The sequence below is a fragment of the Heterodontus francisci genome, chromosome 33 (assembly GCF_036365525.1).
Source record: "Heterodontus francisci isolate sHetFra1 chromosome 33, sHetFra1.hap1, whole genome shotgun sequence".
Lineage (NCBI taxonomy): Eukaryota > Metazoa > Chordata > Chondrichthyes > Heterodontiformes > Heterodontidae > Heterodontus > Heterodontus francisci.
Genome location: NC_090403.1, coordinates 24,413,985 through 24,437,988, shown reverse-complemented (window position 1 = coordinate 24,437,988; position 24,004 = coordinate 24,413,985). Strand labels below are relative to the sequence as shown.

Genomic DNA, 24,004 nt, shown 5'->3' with positions numbered 1-24,004 from the left:
ACAAAGTTTTTTTTCTACTGAAGCAGAGAATGTTTCTATCTGGGGAAAACTTGGCTTTCTGGAGAGTAATTTATCTTATTTTCACAGTTGCTACTCTTATCCTGGTATTTTATTGGTAACTATGGAAATGAGGCAATCCAGTCCATGTCTGTCCCAGTTTGTCTTTAAATATTCCATACGTGCTATGTTCAAATTGGACTTGCCTCCTGCTATTCTACAGCCTTGTCTCAATCAGAGAGCGACCTCCCACAAGCCACTTTAAAATGTGGATATTTAAATTTAGCAGAAAGTCTAACATTATAATTATGCAGTACTTTTTACTCGAAACACTGGAGCTGAAAGTGCCATGTTGTCATGGCACAGCTTGCTGGAGCTCTGAGCCACTGTTGCACAGTTATTCAATTCAAGCTTGCGCACCTGGTTCTTAAGTGGTGAATTCAAGCTGGCTGCTGTGCTATGAGCAGGGTGCCATATTGAAGCAAGACCATTTGCCAGTAGCAAACATGGAAAACTAAGATGAGTTGTACCTGGTCTCCTGTTAAGAGCTGAAGGTAGAAGCAGGTCATTTTTCTACATGTCCAGCTGGAATATCTACCCATCACAAAGAGACCAACAGAAGTGAAAGTAAGACAATATATAACTACCATGAAGGTAATCTACTCAGGTTATGTTAAGGATTTACCGATTTGTTCAAATTTTTGTTCCCTATTCCAATTACATTTTCCGAGCCCCAAGCAAGATGAAGAGTTGGAATAACCAGTTGTCAGGATAGCCGAGTGGTCTAGGGTGCCAGACTCAACGAGTGCTGATCCTTGCCTTGCCAAAGGCTGGTGACTTCTTTGCCAATGTTGCAAAACTTGGAATTGTGGGAAACAGTGAGGATGATACCAGTTGACTGCAACAGGTAGACGAGCAGCAGATGGAAATTGATACAGAAAAGTGTGAGGTGATGCATTTTGGCTGAAGGGATAGGGAGAGGCAATGTGTACTTAATGTCACAGTTCTAAGGAGTGTGCATGGACAGAGGGACTGGGGGGGTTCATGTGCATGGATCTTTGAAGGTGACAGGACATATTGAGAGAGTGGCTAGCAAGCATATCGGAATTTGAGCTTCATAAATAGAGGTATTGAGTACAAAAGCAGGGAAGTTATGCTGAACCTTTATAAAGCTTTGGTTAGGCCACAACTGGAGTATTGCATCCAATTCTAGTCACTGCATTTAGGAACAATGTGAAGGTCCTTGAAAGGGTGCAGAGGAGATTTACCAGAATGGTTCCAGGAATGAGGGAACTTAGCGCCAAGGTTAAGTTGGAGAAGCTGGAATTGTTCTCCTTGAAGCAAAGCAGGTTGAGGGGAGATTTGATAGAGGTATACAAGTTTATGACAGGTTTAGATAAGGTAGACAAAGAACAGCTGATGGTACAAGGACTGGGGGACACAGATTTAAGGTTTGGGCAAGAGATGCAGGGGGGAATGTGAAGAAGAACTTTTTTACGCAGCGAGTGGTAATGATTTAGAACTCGCTGCCTGCAAGGGTGGTGGAAGTAGAGATGATCAATGGTTTCAAAAGGAAATTAGATGGGTACTTAAAGGAAATAAACTTGCAGGGCTACGGGGATAGAGTAGGGAAAGTGACTGACTGGATTGCTGTACAGAGAGCTGGCGTGGACTTGATGGGCTGAATGGCATTTTTCGTCTATGATTATGGTAGCTAATGGCCATGTGTAACATGACCTCGGCAACCTTTTTCAATTTAGCAAATGTGCCAAAATTATATATTAAATTTCTACCCATATGGCACCATATTTTAAAATAATCTGCATTCGCAGAATTCCCTAAGGTGAATCGACCATTATGGTTGCATGTAGCCTAACCATGTATATCAAGACATTTCCTCATTTGAGATGGTAGATGGCCAGGGTTCCTGTTCATTGCTATCCAGCAATTTCAGCTGGTACAGCCATTATGTAAACATCAGGTGAGAATTGGAGCAGGCTTTGCTATAATGTCCCATATGGTAACTGGATTGTCAGCACTTAATTTCTAGGTTCATATTTCAAGAATAGTCACTTGGGAAAGATATGGAAACAATTGCCATCCTTGTCTGACAACTACTTCCACTCCTGCCTCTCCAATCGTTTCAACAGCAACTCCAGCAAAGGCTTCTCTTACTATTGGAGGCAGCCAAGGAACTTAGCCGCCTTCATCTATATCCTGCCCTTTGGTGGCATCCTCTGCATTCATATGGTCATCTTTCAAAAGAAGACATCCAGCTCGACGACTTCTTGATCTTTCTACTGCCTCTATGTTGAGACTGCTTGTCCAACATCCAGTCCTAAATGAGCCACAATTTCCTCCAGTTAAAGACACAAAAGACAGATGCCATCGTCCAAACACAGACTGTGTGCCTTTGGCGCCAATTCCATTCCCCCTCTGTGGCCATTGTCTCAAGTTGAACCAAACTACTTGTACCTTCTGTATTCCTTTTGGCCCGAACTGGCTTTCATCTCCATATCCTCTCCATCACAAAGCTCCTTCCAGCTCTGTAACATTGCTCACCACTGACCTTATCACATCTACTGCTGTAAATATGGCCCTCTGCCTTCCATCAAGTCCAGCTCATTCAAAACTCCACTGCCCTTATCCTATCGCACACCACATCCTACTCACCCATCACTCTTGTCCATGCTGACTTACATGGACCCCTGTTCTCCTAATGCCTCCAATTTAAAATTGTAATTTTCATGTTTAAATACCATCATGGCTTTGTCCCTCCATACCTCTATAGCCTCCTCCAACCCTACAACACTACCTAGCCCTGAACTCTACCATCTCTGTGTTTTTGTGTGTCTTTCCCTCCCTTTGCCTCATCATTCCGTCCATGCCTTTAACTACCTAGACATGATGTTGTGGCATTCCCCACTTAAGCCTCTCCACCTTTCCCTCTCCTTTCAAGGCCTTCCTTTAAACATAACTCTTTGACCACATTTTTTAGTCACCCATTCTAATATCTCCTCCTTCGGCTTGGCACCCATTGATTTCCAGTTACACTTCTGTGAAGCACCTCAGGATGCTTTTTCTGCATTATGGTGCTATAGTAATGTAAGTTGTCTCCAGAGAGGAAAACATTGCTAGAAGAAGGGAATTATCATTTTATAAACCATCTGCATGTTAACATTTAGCTTTTGCATGGAACAATTTTTTAAACCATTTTTTGCTGCAAACTGATCTAACCACATGTACAAAGATGTGAAACTCATGATCATATGAATTGAAAGTCAAAGTCATTGGTGCTTTAATCCTGGAATCTATATATATATATATAATGCCTCCCTATGTGAATTGTCCAGCTTTACTTCCTGACTTGCCCTTCTCAGCTGCTCCCATCACCAGTGGAATTGAACTCTACTGCATGCTATTGATAAGCATTTCTGTTGTGCAATCATTTCATGAGATGGAGAATTTCTGCCTGCAGCGTGCAGTACTGTCCAATTCCCTGACGCCGCAGAGATATCAGCTCGGACCCAGGAGTGGCCATGAAGGGTGAATAGTGACTTTGTGGGAATAGGGGTGTGGGGCAAGAGAACAGTGCTGGTGGGAATTGGGATAGGGGATCAGAATTCTGGTGTGAACTATAAGAGAGGGGAAGAGTTGAGGTGTGAACTGGAAGAAGGGGAAAGATTTCCAGTGTGAACTGTGAAAAGGGCAGAGAGTTCTGGTATGAACTGTATGAAAACAAAGGACAGTCGGAAAAGAGAAGCATTCATTTTAGAACAGGCCAGCGTTCCAAAAAAAAAGTAAGAAACAGATTTAACAGCAGAGACTTGCAGTACGTAACCACAGTAATCTGCAATTTCTCTGGCCAGAAACTAGGTAAAAATCCCGATTGTTTTGGCACATTATTCCACAGTTTTGCAGTGAGTGTACCGAGTCATGGGAATGAAACTGGGCCTGTGGATGGGCCATAACTAATGCAATATTCTTTGATTCATTTTTATGTTTTTAAAATGTTTTCTGTAATCTCACCATTGAGTGAGTGAATTCATTGTAGGACACTTGTTCTAAACCTAAACTGAGTTCTTTTTGAAGGAACTTTATTAACCTGTTAGTGTGTGTCATGCACTGCAGCATTTGATGCTTTGATCAGTGAAGGTAATGTGCATTTATACAATAGGTACTGAAAACAGTTCACCTGGCAGACAGGGGATTTGGAGGAAAGTTGGCTGAAAGGTGAATGTAGATCTGCAAATTAGCTTCTGCTAGTGTTTCTTGGGGGATCTTTTAAATAATGCATGGTGTTTGGCCTTGATCCCAGTGTTTAGATTGGATAGCTTGTGGTTGAACCATTATTAGAGTGGGCCCACAAGTGTATTATATGTAGAGCTGTTTGATTATGAAAGAAATGAATCATTTTTTTAATATGTTATTATCATGAGTAAATAAATTGCAAACTGTGGATTTTTTTATTAGCCTGACCATATAAGCCAGCTTTAAAAAATGTTTTGCACCACATTGACTATTGTCACTGTCAAAATCTATGAAACATGCAATGGACATTGCCTCATCTGCCGTGTTTTAAAGTTTTGATTGATGAGTAACCATTTTTGTATTTCACCAGCTCAAATCCTGTGCTAAAGAATATGTGGCCAGAGGGGAAGCTCAGCATCACAGAAGTGACCAAGCGCCCTTTAACTGCTGCCACCTTATTCAAATCCTCCATGATTGCATTGGTGGAAAACTTGGCATCAAAAGTAAGTTGCCCATAAACTTCAGTGTTTAACATTTTCACTTCACTCCATTTCTCTATGTTAGCAGTGGAATGGAGCAAGCAAATTTTATGGTGAAATCATCTTACCTGTTGTTTCTAATTCTGGTATATCTGCTTTCTCATGAACAAAATTTACTTCCTTTAATTAAAATACAATTTCCAAGAAGAAGCAGCATTGACATTGATTAAAACCCAGATCAACGTGCATAATGCAGGCACCACAAAATATACTAAAAGTGTAGCAATATGTTTTCAACTGTAAATCTGCAATCCTCCTATTTACAGATACCAACAAATGGAGGGGGGAAATGCACTGTCCCAACCCTTAGAAATCTGAAATAGCTCCTAAAAGGGCATTGGGTCATGCATTAGTACCCAGTAGGAAATGTCCTCCAGCAGAGAAGAATCTCTTCCTCAGCCTGGATTCCAAAGTCTAGATTTTGCCATTGCCATGTTTGTATGACATTGCTCAGCCAATTTCAAAGGAGACATGAACCTGTTTAAAATAAATAGGTTTCTGCTTCCAGTAAAATAGTGCACCAAGACAATTAAGAATTCATCTACTAATATTGACTTAGCCTCTGGTTTCCTTACATTAGCAATGTGCATTTAGAATGAGCTACTGCAGTGTATTTTTATAGTATTAATATTTTTTATGTTTTTCTTTCACCTACTTACACTTGATATCTTGGCATCAACCATTACATAAGACACTCACAGCTATCTTATCAGATCTCATCAGATGTTGAGCTAATAGAAACTTATGTTTGAGTCTTGATGCCCTTGGAGGATGTATTGCATAAAATGAACAATTGTTGTAAGATTCAGTAAACTAGAAAGCCATTAAACTGTTTGCAGTACAGACCAATTGCTTCTTGGACTGGAGGTTGACTAAAAACTGTTCCTGATTTTTTCAAATGTTTCCAGCATCTGATTCACTCTTGGGTGAAGGAAACACAGTTTTATTTTGTCTGAACTGGAAAACAAAAAAACTTGCCTGGGCAATGAGAGGAGCCAGAGAAAATTGTGTGACAGTTGTAGCAATGATTCAGCCTATAGCAAACTAAAGTCATTGTGTGTTAAAGTACAAAACCAAATTGCTTTCTGCTATTTGTTAGAGAGGAATCTCTGCATGAAGGGTTTTTTTTCTATTTTCTTATTGGGCATGAAAGGCTCTCCACTGTATTGATTTTAGGGACAGTGAATCGCAAATAGCTATTGTACAAATCGATTGAAAAAAGAAAATAATTGCACTACGAATGAGGGAGACAGGGGATTGTCAGCTTGTTCAACCAGAGTTTATTTTTGTCAGACTGCGATTTATCTGCCTTTCACATATTTTGTGAAACCTAGGATCCAGTGCCTTTGGCTTTTTTTTTTCCTCTTCTAGGTTCTTTGTTTCAATGAAGATTCTTTAGTTTTCGTTTTTTTAGTTTAGAGATACAGCACTGAAACAGGCCGTTCGGCCCACCGAGTCTGTGCTGACCATCCTTTCCTTTCTATCTTAAAGTTAGTGTGCGTCATTTACTGTTGCACCTTCACCAAATCATTGCAATAGCTTTACAAGGGTACTATTTATTAACCCAACTACAATTTGCTCATATGTGATCTTCTGAGAAGTAACATCTTGCTTCTGCCTGTTAACCGTGGCTATTCTTCAAAAAAAAAGTAGGATTAGGATCTCAGCAGAAACTCCGCCTCCCTCAATCATATTGAAACTGGCCAATTTTAGATTTTTAAAAATTTGTTCTTGGGATGTGGGTGTCGCTGGCAAGGCCAGCATTTATTGCTTATCCATAATTGCCCCAAAAAGGTAGAGCTGATGCCCCGCCTTGAACTTCGGCAGCCCTTGTGGTGAAGGTAATGCCAACAGTGCTGTTCGGAGGGAATTCCTGGATTTTGACCCAGCAACAATGAAGGAATGGTGATATATTTCCAAGTCAGGATGGTGAGTGATTTGAAGAGGAATTTGCAGGTGGTGGTGTTCCCATGTGCCTTTGTTCTTCTAGGTTGGGGGTTTGGAAGGTGCTGTCGAAGGAGCCTTGGCGAGTACATGTTGTAAACCTTACACACTATAACCACAGTGTGATGGTGGTGAGGAGGTGGATGTTTAAAGTGGTGGATGGGGTGCCAATCAAGCAGGCTGCTTTGTCCTGGATGTTGTTGAGCTTCTTGAGTATTATTGGAGCTGCATTAATCCAGGTACATGGAGAGTATTCGATTGCACTCCTGACCTGTGCCTTGTAGGTGGTGGAAAGGCTTTGCGGAGTTAGGAGATGAGTTATTCGCTGCAGAATACCCAGCCTCTGACCTGCTCCTGTAGCTGCCGTATTTATATGGCTGGTCCAGTTAAGTTTCTGGTCAATGGTGACCCTCAGCATGTTGACAGTGAGGGTAATGCTGTTGAGTGTCAAGGGGCGGGGTGTTTAGAATCGCCCTTATTGGAGAAGGTCATTGCCTGGCGCAGGTGATACTTGCCACTTATCAGCCCAAACCTGAATGTTGTCCAGATCTTATTGCATGTGGGCACAGACTGCTTCAGTATCTAAGGAGTTGTAAATGGAACTGAACACTGTGCAGTCATCAGCGAACATCCCTATCTTTGACCTTACTTTGGAGGGACAGTCATTGATGAAGCAGCTGAAAATAGTTGGGCTTAGGGCACTACATGTGCTGAGATGGTGGACAAATCAAGTGGAAAAATGACAGTGGGTAGACTGACCGGTGCGTACTATCTATCTTTGCATAGATAGGTCTGCTCTGTAGCCTTATGTAATGGATTAATAACTGTAGAGAAGAATGTCTAAATTCAGTCTCGATAGCGAAAGGATAGCTCTGACTTGAGCATATATAAATGAGGGAGGAGAATATACAGTTCCTTATTGGTTAGATTTGCAGAAAGAATTACTCTCCAATATTTAAATCAGGTAAGAAAGATCACCAAATAACAGCCTTTATTGCTTTATTGTTATGGATGTAGGCTGGTTTACAACCAGGTTCCCAAGACTCCGCACTGTTAACTGCTGTGGCCCTCTCTCCCAAGTGTCCTGTTCTGCAATTCTTTGGTTTTGCAAACTTTTTTCCTTTTTAAAAAAAAAAATGCTTTTACACATCTCCATAAGATGGTGGATAGGTAACTAGCTGTTAGGTCTACTGCTGTTTTTTTTTATCTTAGTGATACATGCTCAATGGCAATATGGAATTATTATGTTTGCTTCCTCCTTTATGGGAGATGGCTCTTTATAACAGGGCTGAACCTGCGTGATGTCCCATGCTACAGCAGAATAGCGGCGTGTGGCGGCACAGTGGCGCAGTGGTTAGCACCGCAGCCTCACAGCTCCAGGGACCCGGGTTCGATTCCGGGTACTGCATGTGTGGAGTTTGCAAGTTCTCCCTGTGTCTGCGTGGGTTTTCTCCGGGTGCTCCGGTTTCCTCCCACAAGCCAAAAGACTTGCAGGTTGATAGGTAAATTGGCCGTTATAAATTGTCACTAGTATAGGTAGGTGGTAGGGAAATATAGGGACAGGTGGGGATGATTGGTAGGGATATGGGATTAGTGTAGGATTAGTATAAATGGGTGGTTGATGTTCGGCACAGACTCGGTGGGCCGAAGGGCCTGTTTCAGTGCTGTATCTCTAATCTAATCTAATAGCGTACCACCACACTGGAATAACACACTGTCTGGATTTCACTTTTTAGGGTTTGTACTGTGTGCATAGAGCTGTACAGAAAACTGAAACTCACTGTGATTTGAAGAATTATTGGAAAAGAGGAACAGAAGGAAAATCAATGATAGCTGCTTAAAGAGGAAAGGGTATTTAAATAAGAATCACAGGTTCTGAAGCAATAACAATTTGCAGTTATATTGTGGCTTTAACTTAAACAGACCACCCAAGGTGCTTCTCAGAGAGGTAATCAAAAAAAGAACACTGAGCCAAAGAAGGAGGCATTAGCTGGGATAGCCAAAAGCTTGGTGGAAGATGTATTTTAAGCCAGATCCTATAGGAGGAGAGGGTGGATCAGGGGTTTAGGGAGGGAATTCCAGAGAGTGGGGCCTAAATGATTGGAGGCATATCTGCAATGATGAGGTTAGGGGAGGGTCAGAAGAACAGAGAGTTTGTGGGGGAGGGAGGCGGAGGGAAAGGCAGGTTGGAGGAGGTTATGGTGGTAGGAAGGAGCATGATGATATTTCAGCTTGAGAATGAGAATTTTAAATTTGAGGCATCAGGGGACTGGGAGCCAGTGTAGGTTAGCAAGGATGAGGATCTGGGACAGGATATGGGCGGTAGAGTTTTGGATGAGCTGAAGTTTACACAGGGTGGAGAATGGGATGGATAATGGTAATGAAATAAAAACAGAAAATGCTGGAAATACTCAGAGTTAACGCTTCAGTTCGATTATCTTTCGTCAGAACTAGGAAAAGTTAGAAATGTAATCGGTTTTAAGCAAGTGAAAAGGGGGAGGGTTGGAAAAAGAACAAAAGGGAAGGTCTGTGATTGGGTGGAAGACGAGAGATTAAATGACAATAGGGTTGGTGGTGCAAGGCCACCTCAATGAATTTAGAACTCGGCATGCCACTGAACTGTTCCTCCATCGCCTTCACCTCTGCGCCCACTTCTTTGTCCAGGAGTCCTGCCCAGGCACATCGAACCCTTTTAAGTGTCCAGTATTCTCCCTCCACCTGGACCCCTCACTATGGCCTTCTACCCTCTTTATATATTTTCATTGAGAACTGCTGGCATGATATTAGCTGTGTCAATTTCTTTGCTCCCCTCTCTTATTCTAAACTGTCTCTCTGAACTTAGTGTACTCAGTTCTCTTAGGTCCACTCGTAACATTATCATCAAACCTGCTGATAAGGGTGGTGCCATTGTTGTCAGGCGAACTGACCTCTACCTAGCAGAGGCCAAATGCCAACTCTCCGACACTTTCTCCTAACTCTCCTGACCACGACCCACCACCGAACACACAGTACTCCAGGTGGGGCCTCATCAAAGTCTTGTGCAATTGTAGCAAGACTTATTTATTTTTGTACTGCAATCCCCTTGCAATAAAGGCCAACATGCCATTTGCCTTCCTAATTGCTTGCTGTACCTGCATGCTAACTTTCTGTGTTCCTTCTATGAGCACATCCAAGTCTCTCTAAACATCAACATTTACAAGTTTCACACCTTTAAAAAAAGAAAAAAAAAAATTCTGCTGTTCTGTTATGGCCAAAGTGAATAACCGCACACTTCCCCACATTATAGTCCATGTGCCTCTTTGTTACCCACTCACTTATCCTATCTATATCACTTTGCATCATATGTGTCCTCCTCACAGCTTGCATTTCCACATCAACAAACTTAGATACATTACTCTCTTGTCTCTTTGCCTAAGTCATTAACATAGATATTACATAGCTGAGGCTCCAGCACTGATCCTTGCGACATTCCACTAGTCAAAGTATGCCAACTTGAAAATACCCCATTTATGCCTACTCTTTTCTTCCTGTCCAATTAACAATGCTCTATAACAATGTTAATATAATACCCCTAACTCCATGAGTCCTTATCTTGCCTGTTAACCTTTTGTGTGGCATGTTATCCAATGTCTTTTAGAAATCCAGGTATACTACAGTTACTAGTTCCTCATTATCTACCTTACTAGTTATATTCTCAAAAAACACTAATTTGTCAAACACAATTTTCTTTTTGTAAAACAATGTTGACTTTGCCTGATCATCTATCCCCCACCTGAATGCCCTGAGAGCTCTCCGCTTCTTCCTTGAACGGAGGCTTAACCAGTCTTCATCCACCACCACATTCCTCCGCCTGACTGAACTTGTTCTCCCGTTGAACAACTTCTGCTTTAACTCCGCTCAGTTCCTCCAAATAAAATGGGTACCTGCATGGGTCCTAGCTATGCCTGCCTTTTTGTGGGATATGTGGAACATTCCTTGTTCTAGTCCTACTCGAGCCCTCTCCCTCACCTCTGTTTCCAGTACATTAATGACTGTCTCAGTACAATTTCATGCTCTTGCCCTGAACTGGAAAATTTCACCAACCTTGCTTCCAATTTCCACCCTTCTCATCTTCACAGGGTCCATCTCTGACTCTTCCCTTCCTCAACCTCTCTGTCTCCATTTCTGTGGATAGGCTATCAATTAATATTCACTATAAGCCCACTGATTCCCACAGCTACCTTGACTGCACTTCCACCCTGATTTCTGTAAGGGCTCCATTCCGTTCTCCCATCTCTGTTGCATCTGTTCTATGCAACCTTCCATACCAGTGCTTCTGATATGTCTTCCTTTTTTCTCAGCTGAGAAGTCCTCCCCTCCACCCACTGTAGTTGACAGAGCCCTCGACCGTGTCTGTCCCATTCCCCACACTTCTTATCTCACTCTTTTCCCTCCCTTTCAGAACCATGATAGAGTTACTCTTGTCCTCACCTTTCACCCCCACCAGCCTCCATACTCAATGGATCATCCTCCACCATTTCCGCCACCTCCAGCCTGGTACCACCACTGAACACGTCATCCACTCTCCTCCACTTTCAGCAATCCGAAGGGACGGTTCTCTGCACGACACCCTGGTTCACTCCTCAATCACCACCAACACCACCTTGCCTTCCCACACTACCTTTCCATGCAAGTACAGGAGATGCAACATCTGCCCTTTTACCTTCTCTCCATCCAAAGCCCCAAACTCTCCTTCCAGGTGAAACAGCAACTTACATGTACTTCTTTCAATTATATATACTGTATTCGCTGCTTACAGTGAGTTCTGCTCTACACTGGGAAGTGTCATGCTCACGCAAGGAGAAATAATGAACTATATAATGAATTTATGAAACAAACCCAAAACAGTCACTTTTCCTCCAAAACTAAATGGAGTTGAGAGATCAGGTGACCTTATTCTGTACTGCTAATACACATTGAAACTGCAAGAACCTCGAGCCCATCTTCGTGTCTGGCCAAGCCTTGGAGAAGGCATTAAAATGTAAAGGACCCATTCTGTGTTAATGGCTACTTCTCCAATGAATTGCATTAATGCATTGCAGGCTTGGTGACTCCAAATTCGAACTCAAGAGAATGGGTGTGAAAAGACTTCACTTTATGAAGATGAGTGACATCCAGACCCCATTGTCTAACAATGGCCTCACCATCAGATAGCATTTATGAGAACAATGAGAGAGAAACTCTTTCATATGAAAGAAACCAGGTTTCTGATGGGAGTTGTAATAAAAGACGTTCTGGGGTGACAAAGCCAGAAGAACAGAGGAAAAGAGAAAGATCCCATCTAAGCCATTGAAAAGATAGGGCCCTGCCGAAGATTACGCTGTGAACTGCATGTAAGCAGCAACTGGAGTTTGGCCTTGAACTCTCTACCTGAGAAATCATACCAGGACTTCACTGGTAACCTTCCACTGGTAACTGGAATATAACAAAAGCAGTCCAAAGCAGAGCATCCGTCTTCCTAAACATCGCAAGCCTTTCTTCAGTGAACAAGGGAAAAGAATACAGGTCTGCATCATTCCAAATCTTTACCCCAGGGAAACGCAAGTTAAGCAGAGGGCACTTTTAAAACATCAGACCTAAATGTATGTGATCTTTTAATCTCTATCTTGTGTGTGTATGTGTATATCTGTATGCATTTGTGCAGGTGAGAATAGGTGAAGTTGCATGCATTTTTGGGTGCTGTATAATAAACATTTATCTTTCTTTTAAACGTACGAGAAAACCTGTCTGTTTGACCATTAAAACACTCGGGATAAAACAAATTTTGTAACAAGACGCTGTCTTCAGTCATAAATAAAAAGAGGAAGTGTTGGAAATATACTGCAGGTCTGGCAGTATCTGTGGAGAGAGAAACAGTTAATATTTCAGGTCTGTGAACTTTCGTCACTGTCTTCGGTCAGTTGAGAGGTCATCTCCCACCTGACCATAACAGGAGGTTTGGTGATTGGGTGACTGCTTTGCGGAACACCTCCATTCAGTCCGCATGCATGACCCCAATCTCCCACTCGTCTGTCATTTTAATTCTCCACCTTGCTATCATACTAACCTACCTGTCTTTGCCCTCATGCATGTTCCAATGAAGCTTATGCAAGCTTGAGGAACAGCACCTCATCTTTCGAGTTGGCACTTTACAGCCTTCCAGACTCAACATCGAGTTCAAAAATTTCAGACCATGACGTTTGTTCCCATTTTGTTTCCTTTATCTTTGCATGTTTTGGTTTTGCTGTCTTGTTTTTCCTTGCTTTCAGGTGGCAGCTATTCATCTTTCTGACATTCACACCTCCTCTAGATACATCTTTTGTTCCTTTACTTGTTGCATTTCCACTCCATTTGGCCTTGCACCACCAACCCTTTTGTCATTTAATCTCTTCTGTCTTCTACCTTTTCACAGATCTTCCCTTTAGTTCTTTTTCCCCACCCTCTCCTTTTCAATTACTGAAAACCTATCACATTTCCAACTTTTCCCAATTCTGATGAAAGGTCATCGTCCTGAAAAGTTGACTCTGTTTCTCTGTCCACAGATGCTGTCCGGCTTGCTGAGCATTTCCATTATTTTCTGTTTTTATTTCAGATTTCCAGCATCTGCAGTATTTTGCTTTTGTATAATGATGCAATAGTCAATTTGGAGGTAGCAAACCCTTAATGAGGGTTTCAGAAGCAGATGTCCTGATTTGTGGGTGGATGCTGGCAATGTTACAGAGGTGGAAGTAGGACTCTTTGTGCTACAGACATTACTGGCTGAAAGTTCAGCTTGGATACACAGTTTGAAAACAGTCTGGTTCAGCCTGAGTCAATGGCTGAAGAGGGGAATGGATACGGAGTTTGTGGCAGGGTCCGAAGATGATGACTTCAGTTTTACCAATGTTTAACTGAAGGAAATTGTGGCTCATGCAAGACTGGATTCCGGACAAGCAGTACGACAACACAGAGGGATAGAGAGGTTCTGGAGAAATAGCGCTGGATGTTTTTGACATACATGTGGAAGCTGGCCATGTGACTGCAGATGATGATGTCAAGAGGCAACATACAGATAAGGAAGATGAGGAAGCCAAGGATAGATCCAAGGGGACTGCAGAGGTAATGGTGTTGCGCGGAAGGGGCAAAAAGACAGGCCTGTGCATGTGAAATTCATTACTCCTTGAATGAGATTAAATTATACTCCAACTTCTGCTTGTTATTGGGAGCATGAACAGGATGTATTATAGTCTTTATAGACTTAATGAAAGGCATGTTAATGCTGAAATGAATTGTGCTAGCCTGACTTGAAATTAGTTACAAGTGCTCCTGAGAACTTCTGAAGTCTAAGTTCGGAATTTTGCTATTACTTAACTTCTGGTCATTTCAAAGGAACCTGTCACATGTGCAACAACCCTATTTTAAATCCTCAACAAAAAATGGATTGGATTTTGAAGAAGGGACAAGTAAGAGGAAAGATGGAAGTCAGCAAGTATAATTCAAGTTCGTACCTTTTCTCAGAATTGGATCTTTCATTTTACCGTTGTACAAACTTAAAAAACATCTTTGTAGGGGTTCATCGTGTGTGATTTTGTTGGTTCCTTCTCATACCGCAGCATTGTCCAGCTGGTACCAGAAATCTTTAGTTGGCGTGCCCAAGTATTGAGTGGGTTGTTGAAAACAAAGTGACGCATTTCCTGTAAATGTCGATGCATGTGAGCTTCGCTGCAGTCATAGAGTTTAGAGTAACCATTTCTACAGCCACAAATGAGAGAGGCAAAAAGCATTTTTGATGAAAAGTAGTTCAAAACAAATAATTCAGATGTCTTTGCACAGCCATCAGTAACTTTATTGTTCTGGCATACCATAGATATGTGCCAGTTTTGAATTGTGTTTCTGCTGATGGGTCCGGGCTTGGAGTATTAAAGCTGAGTTCTGCTCATCTGAGCAGAAACTGAATGACAGAGGATCTGTACCTTTGCAGTGTTCTTGTGACCTGACTTATAACATTGTCAAGGGGAGCTGGCTGATATATATGCATTCTTTGACTCTCATTATGCTTCCAGGATTGCTTTACTCCTGATGGAAAGAGGCAGAATGTTGGCTGGTTTCTTTTGATTTACTTTTCAGGACACTAACCATCTAAACTGACAGTGGTGATTGATTACACCCTTATCTCATTTGTGATGTTTGCAGTCTCCAAATCCCTCTTATTGCATCTTTGGTTTGTTATTCTAGCCACAATAGCTGCCCTAAATATTTGAAACCTCCTTTAAATGTACCACAGTTAATTTGTTGGAAGTATTTCTGTAATGATGTAGCTCAAATAATAGTGCTGCTAACTTAGCACCATAGAGATATCACAATTAATTTGTTGCATGTCTAGTATGGTTGTAATCAAAGATTTTACACGTCAAATTTTTAGTAGTAAATTGATATTGCAAGTGGATGATGTACACTGATACCAAACTCAAACTGGTGGCAACTTAAGTCCTCTGTAAGACAACCACAGACCTAATCTGGAATTTTAATGCTCATTTTTAGGATTAGAAACTAGTTAAAAAATTATATCATATTTGTAATGTGCTTGTAAAACTAGATTTATAATATCTTTTTGGAGGAATCTGATTTCAGGCCAGAATCTCAGTCAATGGGTTTGTGGATCTGAAATATTGACACCTCCGCTCGATTCCAGAGCGACACTGCTTGCTGAGAGCAGAGTCTCCGAAAATGTACACCTATGTCTGTCAGTAGAGCATGCCCTTCCTACTTTGAATCAGAGGCTCACCACTTAGGTGCTGACTTTTATACCTAGGTCTTTGTCATTGCTACAGTAAAGACTCCAATGGGATTTAAACACCACTGTCTGCATTTTTATTCTTTCAGGGGACGTGGGCATCACTGGCAAAGACGGCCTTTGTTGCCCATCCCTGCCCTTAACAACTGAGTGGCTTGTTAGGCCATTTCAGAGGGCAGTTAAGAGTCCATCACAATGCTGTGGGTCTGAAGTCACATGTAGGCCAGATCGGTAAGGACAGCAGATTTCCTTCCCTAAAGGACATTAATGAACCAGATGGGTTGACAGTCGATAATAGTCTCAGTAATAGTGCCATGAAACTAGCTTTCAATTCCAGATTTTTATTAATTAATTGAATTTAGATTCCACTAACTACTATGGTGGAATTTGAACCCATGCCCCCAAGGCATTAGCCTGGGCCTCTGGATTACTACCTGAGTGACATTACCACTACGCCACCGTCCCTAAAATATTAGAGACCTTTCATGCCTCCCTTGCGCATAAATCATGTCCTGAACAACATCCTGGACTGATCCAGCATATTTAATTTCTGGTCTTGCTTAATATTTGGTAAAATAGTGAAAGTTTGATGCAGTTGTCCTAGAGAGATCTTGATGCAAATCCCTGTCTCATTCTGCGAGCTGGCCTCCCTTTCTGTAACTATCTGTAATAGTCTATATCAGTATACAAAAGTAGTATGTCTAAGTTGTTTTAATAAGTGATTAAAATTGGAAAAAAATTAAGTAGTTCTGATGATGTACTTCAATAAATGGTACAAACTTGCACAGATGTTTTACATATGTAAAAACAAAGTGACAAAAATGTAGTTCGGTGTAGCATGTATCTGAGAATGTTTGAATGTTTTCTGTGTAACCCTTCAAGACAGCAGGTTCCAGGATTCTTGTTTTTGATCTTGAATAGATTTTCAGTTTCCTCTTGGCTTTCTTTTTCTGCTCTTCCCCCATTTTATGCTGTCTCACTTCTTCCATCTACTCCTTATTTTCCCGTCCTCTCCTGTGCCCTCCCTCTCCTCTCTTCCCCTCCTCTCTTTTCCTCTCTCTCCTTTCTCTCTTTCTTCATCTCTACTGTTCCCCTTTTCCTTTCTCTTTCCCCACTTCTCTTTTCTCCCCTCCTCCCCCTTTCTCTGTTTGAGTTTCTCTTGCTTCATTATTTGCATTCAATAATTCATGTTCTGTATGCTTCTTTCTTTCTCCAATTTTTATTTGCCAATTTATTTTCTCCAGTTCTTTCCTTTTGTGTTAGATGACTTTCTTGAAGTGCAGTACATTAATTTATCCTTTGTTTTAGCCAATGCCACATGGGCAATCTAATAACATTATCAGGAGTTTGAATTATTTTAAGCTTTAATTGTAACAAAATATTTCTTGTAATCTAGTGATTGAAAGATCACTCCAAAGTGCAACATTAGATTCAGTTTCCAGAATGCTTAATGTTATTCCCTGAGCTACTAATGAGTACTAGGAAATGAATTATACATGTTAAATTGTACAGTTTAGATATACTTTATTTTGTTTTATGTCTGCATTTTTGTCATGATACTTGCATGCTTCACATGTCTATTTTACTGCACATTGTGGCTGGAATTTTACATTGGGCAGGAGGCCCCGCCCACCTCCGCCAGGCCTGGGGAGCCACGCCGGGATTTTTTGCTCTCCAGGCCCTTAATTGGCCTTGGGCAGAACTTCCGCCTCCTTGAGGCAGGAAGTCCTGCCTAATGGAGCTGCTGGCCAATCAGTGGGCCAGCAGTTCTTACTCCCAGCAGTGCCACCGGGTGTGATGGCCACTGAAGGGACTACACCCACCCATTGGAAGATAGAGGAAGGACGGCCCTGGAATAGCGGTACATTTTTGGAGCCTCGCGGGTAGGGAGGGGGTTTGTGCTGTGCGGTGGGGGCAGTTGGGGCTTCGGGGGCGGCCCTCCATGGGGCACAGGGTGCCCGATCAGGAAGGACCCCCCCCCCCCAGTCCGCAAGAAGGCCGCCAGGTTTTACCTGATAGTGTTAATGGGGACTTTGCCATCTGCCTGCCGAGAGTAAAATACCTGCGGCGGTGGGAGGAGGCTCTTAAGTGGCAGTAATTGGCCACTGAAGGACCTTGATTGGCCTGGGGCGGGCAGGCCGTTTCCCACCGCCCCGTGTAAAGTTGCAGCGGGGGCGGGAAGGCTCTGTGAACGCCCCGCTCCCCCTGCCTCCTTCTCAAATTTACATCTCTCCTCCGCCCCCCCCACCCGCCACCAGCCTGCTCGATGGGGGGCAGTAAAATTCCAGCCTGTGTATGGATTGGAAAATAAAAATGTAAATGGGGTAGAGAACCAAAGGAATCTGCAAATAGACAAATCATTCAAAGCAGATGCAGATTAATAAGGCCATTTAAAAAAACAAACGCTTGGGTTTATTCCTAGAGGGACAACATTGAAAAGTAAAGAAGCTATGCTAAACTTGTATCAAACCTTGGTTAGACCACACTTGGAGTTACATTAACTCCATATTATAAAATGATTGCCATATTATGAGAAGATACAAAAAGGATTTACAAGGATGATATCAGAAATGTGAATTTATATCTATTAGTATATGAACAGGTTGAACTTCATTTCTCTTGGAAAGAGAAGACTGAGGGGTGACCTAATAGAGATCTTTAAAATTATGAAAGATTTTGATAGAGTAGACACAGAGAGAGTGTTTCCATTTGTGGGGAAGAGCTAATTAATTTATGATGGTCAACAAGAAATTAAATAGGGGATTCAGAAGAAACGTCTTTACCCAGAGAGTGGTGAGAATGTGGAACTCGCTACCACAGGGATAGTTGAGATGAATAGTAACAATGCATTTGAATGGAAGCTAAACAAGTATCTGAGGGAGAAATGAATAGAAGGTAATGCTGATAGAGTTAGGTGAGAAAGGATGGGAGGAGGCTTGAGTAGAGTACAAACATTGGCATGGACTGGTTGGGCCAAATGGCCTATTTCTGCACATATATATATTCTATGTAATTCTATTGAGAACAAATTCCAGTGATTTCAGTGGCGTTTAATGGATGGATTTGTAAAATACTTGTATTCTCGCTCCTTGAACTGTGCAAAATATCTGGGAGTATAAATATCAACTTCCAAGCATTTGGGGTGCTTCTGGAGACAGAATTATGTGCTATACAAACACTGGAGAGTACAGATGGTGAGAACAATTTGATGTAATGGTTTAAGAGTATCGTACAACAATATTGCCTTTTGTGCAATTTTTGCTGTATTGTATTAGCACCAATGCAATAAGTGGTACCTAACCTAAAGACGAGACTTGCCTAACATGCATAGTTTTTCATTAGCACCAATGGCATACAAAGTTTGGTCAACAATCGCATCAAAAATGTTTCCTACCATTATATATGGCAATTTATAGATGTCCATTTCTCTTTGGCAGGAGCCCTACTATGTCCGTTGCATCAAGCCCAATGAGCAGAAATCACCGCTGCTGTTTGATGATCAGCGCTGCCAGCACCAGGTGGAATATTTAGGTTTAATGGAAAACGTGCGAGTTCGAAGGGCAGGATTCGCTTACCGACAGACTTACGATAGATTCCTTCAGAGGTAAATATATATGATCAAATCTGATTTGCTGTGAGGAAAAAAGTAGTATAGCTAATTATAGAACACCTATAATGTTGTCATACCTTTTATTAAATCATCAAACATGAGTAATGAAAACATTGGATCTGATGTTTAATGTATAGATTGGGACTGTTTGGCACCTTTAGTCTCAGAATGTTAGACTGCCAGCCAGATGGCCTCCGTTGGATCCTGTAGCAACCCTACAGATCCCAGCCTTGATTAACATTAAAGTTAGGTTTGTATTGATCCTGGGTCCCAGGACAGTAGTGCTCAAACTGAAACTCACATCTTCCGAGTGCTTTTTATATTTGCTTTATATGTGGCATCAGTCATGTTGGAGAGCCAATTGGAAGTGGTAACATATTTTCCTGTGCTTTAATGACCACACTTCGGACCAGAAAAAGCCAAGGTCAGGATGTAGTTAGAGGCATGGAGTTTAGCTCTTTCTTGTTATTATGTCCCTTTGACAGTTGGAATTCCTCATGCCTGTTGCAGTCATAAAACTAACAGATATAGAAATGCCTATAGCCTTGGGTTTCCTAATTTGATACCTTTCATACTTACCAGCTGGACCACTAGATGGAGCTCTTTGTAGAAATGGGTTCTCTGAGGAGATTGCGAACTGGAATGAACTCAGAAGAGTCATTCAGAAGGTCATGGAACAGTAATATTGACAAGGCATAGAAGAGCATGTGCTGGAAAAATAACGTTCAATGTTGCGGAGAAAAAATAAACACATGAGGTAGTTGAAGCCACTATGCATGCAGTCATGGTCACTGGACGTATGTCATTGAAATTAGTGTGCAGAAATTCATGGACCATGCTGATCTACTGCTCCATATTGAAGAAAGCAAGGGTATTGAGATGTAAAAGCCTGAATGCAACTAAGCTGCTTTTTAATGTAAACTAGGTGCTGATATCCAAAAGCCCTACTATTACTGAAAGTTTGTGAAAGTATTTATCACTTGCAATGTAACTTCCAACTGATCTGGATTGGTACAAAGATGCTATTGCAGCATAGTACTCTCAGTATCTCTTACCCATTGAGAGAGTGCTGGAATAGGAGGTGTTGATTACACATCCCATGTTTTAATTGCTCCACCATTAGCTGCCATGCTTTCAGTTGCATAGGCCGTAGACTCTGGACTTTCCTCCCTAAACCTCTCCACCTCTCTCCTCCTTTAAGATGCTTCCTAAAACTTACCTCTTTGACCAGGCTTTTGATCATCTGCCATAATCCTTCTTTATCTGGCTCAGTGTCAAATTTTGTTTGATAACATCCTGTAAAATGCCTTGGAGCATTTTACTATGTTAAATTATTATAAATGGAAGTTTTCATTGTATTGGAACAAGAGTAGGCCACTCAGCCTCTCCAGCCTGCTCCACCATTCACTGATTTATTTAGAGATACAGCACTGAAACAGGCCCTTCGGCCCACCGAGTCTGTGCCGACCAACAACCATCCATTTATACTAATCCTACATTAACCCCATATTCCTACCACATCCCCACAATTCCCCTACCACCGACCTATACTAGGGGCAATTTATAATGGCCAATTTACCTATCAACCTGCAAGTCTTTGGCTGTGGGAGGAAACTGGAGCACCCGGCGAAAACCCACGCAGTCACAGGGAGAACTTGCAAACTCCGCACAGGCAGTACCCAGAACCGAACCCGGGTCCCTGGAGCTGTGAGGCTGCGTTTCTAACCACTGCGCCACTGTGCTGCCCTTACCTGTATTAATTAAACGATCTGTACCTCAACTCCTCTAACACTCCATGCTCCTTGATACCTTTACCTGACAAAATCTTATTAATCTGAAGTCTAGAGAGCTCCAATTGTTCCCTAGCATCCATAGGCTTTAGGGAGTTATTCCAGATTTCTCCGATCTTTTGTGTGGAACAAATGCTTCCTGATTTGCCTCCTAAATTGCATCAGTGAGCTTTGCCAGTATGTAGCTGAGTTCCACAGACCAGGATGATCTCCAATATTAATAGCTCCAATATTAAGATGATGCTCACTGATCTCATTGAATGGCAAAGCAGGCTCGATATGGCCTACTCCTGCTCCTATTTCTTGTGTTCTTGTGCTCACTCCCAGAAGGTGACACAGGATGTTGATCAGATCCCGTACTTTTCATCTTCATTAACACAGAGGCATTGGGAGTCCTCTGCAGTACTTCAGATGAGATCAGTTACCGTAGCACAGTCTGGGGTGTTACCTGAGATCATCCTGGTCTGTGGAACTCAGCTACATACTGGCAAAGCTCACTGAGTTAACGGGGAAAGTAATCTTAGGATTCCGCAATAAATTAATACAGTTCTTTGTGACTAGGCTGAGTTTTGAGTAGTAGGAGCTTGTACATTTCTCACCCATGGAAGGGTTTAGTGTTGCACAAGGAAATCTGTGCTGTTGGGCTACTTACATTTAAAAAGAAAGGTAGATCAGATATAAAGTGCTGTTTGTGACCTCAGAATATCCCCTAATACTTTTGAAGTGTAGTCAGTGTTGAAATGTCGAGAAACGCAGTGACCAATTTGCACGCAGTAAGCTCCCACAAACAGCAATGTGATAATGACTAGATAATCTTTTTTTAACATGTTGATTGAGGGATAAATATTGTTGAGGACACTGGGGAGAATTTCCCTTCTCCTCTTCAAAGTGATTCCATGGGATCTTTACATCCCTCTAAGAGGGAAAACGGGGCTGTGATTTACTGTCTCATCTGAAAAACAACACTGACAGTGCAGTACTCCCTCAGTTCTGTACTGAAATGTTGGCATCCTGCGATGGGGGCACACTGCATTCAATTTTTCCCTCAGATTTTCATGTCATTTTAGTCTTGTTGGATAGACGCCCACCCACTTCCCCACAAGCAACTTTCACATTCCTCCGATCAAAATTAATACTTTTATAAACCGTAAAATTCACATTTTGGGGATAATTTAAATACACGTACAGCACGCTTAACAAAATCCCTGATCTTTTTTCTCCGCTTCACCACTGCTGTTCCTAGCAGTTTTGCACCATGATAAATAAATAAATGATTTAATTTATTTAAATTGTACATTTGCTGAGGGTTTATTTTGATGATGGAAATGATTTTGAAGTATTCAACCAGTTGTTTTACAGAAAACCCTCTTATATATTTAATCAGGCATGTTTTCCCATCAGTGACATTCAGGTCTGGCTGCTTGAGAAGGCCAGCTGTTTACAGCACTAGTGGATTTGTGATATGAGGGTGAATCTGTTGGTTGTTTATGTGTCCGTGGCACAACTGCTAACCATCACATCTGTTTTTTTGAGCCTGAACTGTGTCAGTGCATTGCAGGGTGGAACCTGAATTATTCCTCTGAAAAAGTCAATGAATTGTAAATATCATTCATTAACAAAGCCAGATCTTAATTATCACATAGATATAATGGGCCTGTTTTACTTCATTTTTACCCAGTTTGTTTCCCATCTGTCCTGAATGCAATGGCTTTTCATGGGTTAATATAGGAATATAATTCAGCTCCTCTGGCCTATTCTGCCATTCAGTTAGATCCTGGCTGATCTGCATCTCAACTGCATATTTTTCACATTTGTTCCCTATCCCTTGATGCAACCCAAACCCAGGACCTCCACCACCAAAGCCAGCAGGTGCATGGGACCAGCAACACCTCTAAGATGCACATCACCCCAACATGGACATATATTACTGTTCCTTCATCATTGCTGGATCAAAATCCTGAAACACACTATTAAATAGCATTATAAGAGAACCTTCACTTCATGGACTGCAGTAGTTCAAGAAGGCAGCTTACCACTAGCTTTTCAAGGGCAACTAAGAATGGGCAAAAAATGCTCGCCATCAAGAATAAATTTTGAAAAAATTGGAAACTTTTACCTAACGAAAACCTATTGATCTCTGTTTTGAAAGCTCCAATTGTTTTTAATGGTGCAAGTTCCAAATTTCAACTAGGCTTTCGTGTTAAAGTGTTTCCTGATTTCACTCCTGAATGGCTAGCTCTTATTTTAAGATTATGTCCCCTTGTTCTTGAGTAGCCCACCAGAAGAAATAGAATTGATAGAGAGAAACTGTCAAAAGCTTTTAATATTTTAAACACCTTGATCAGATCACTCTTCGATTTCCTATACTCAAGGGAATGCAGGCCAAGTTTATGCAATCTGTCCTCGTAGTTTAACCCTCTAGACTCTGGGGCCAAAGACGTAGGCAACACTGCAGTACCTCACCCAAGAGGCACTTTGTCATGAGTGTTGGCAGGCTATTAAACCATGAGGGGAGATCTCAGCCAGATACTCACTTGATGTCCACACAACACTTTGCAGCAGAGGTGCTGGGCAGTGATCAGGATCTGGGAACTGACTGATAAGCACTCATCCCTTTTGTAATTTCTTCAGATTAAAAAAAATTGTGAATTGTCCTTCTGAATTTAACAATGCATGACAAGTTTATGGAACAATTAATATAATTTTCAATAAGACTTTAATGTATATTAAAATAAATATTGCATGTTAAAGGTTAAGAATACCGTCTCTCTAGATAGCTGTAAAAACAAGGCTACACTCTATAAATTGACAGAACACCCTTTTTATTTAAAGAGTAATGGTGGTGTATAAATATAGAGCATATTCTTCCATATTTTTTTGCTTCGAATTAAAGTAAGGAATCAATAAGTAAAGGCTCAGAATTAAAGTCAACCCTTGGCCTATTATGTCCCACACACATCTATTCAATCAGTCAATTACTCCCCATATGGATTTCCATTTTCTTTTAACCCTGATTTGAAATGCAAGATAATTGTTCAGCTCCCGATTCATGCAAATCGAAACTCCTTGACCTTCTGATTTT

General features: G+C 41.5%; 1 protein-coding gene across 1 annotated transcript in view; it reads left to right on the top strand.

Moving 5' to 3' along the window:
- The window catches only part of LOC137348057 (unconventional myosin-Id-like), a 552,237-nt gene that overhangs the window by 197,368 nt on the left and 330,865 nt on the right, over positions 1-24,004 (top strand). Inside the window, exons 14-15 of the mRNA XM_068013182.1 lie at positions 4,619-4,751; positions 18,960-19,126. Of these exons, the coding sequence (XP_067869283.1) occupies positions 4,619-4,751; positions 18,960-19,126 (300 nt within the window). The remainder of the gene's footprint in view (positions 1-4,618; positions 4,752-18,959; positions 19,127-24,004) is intronic.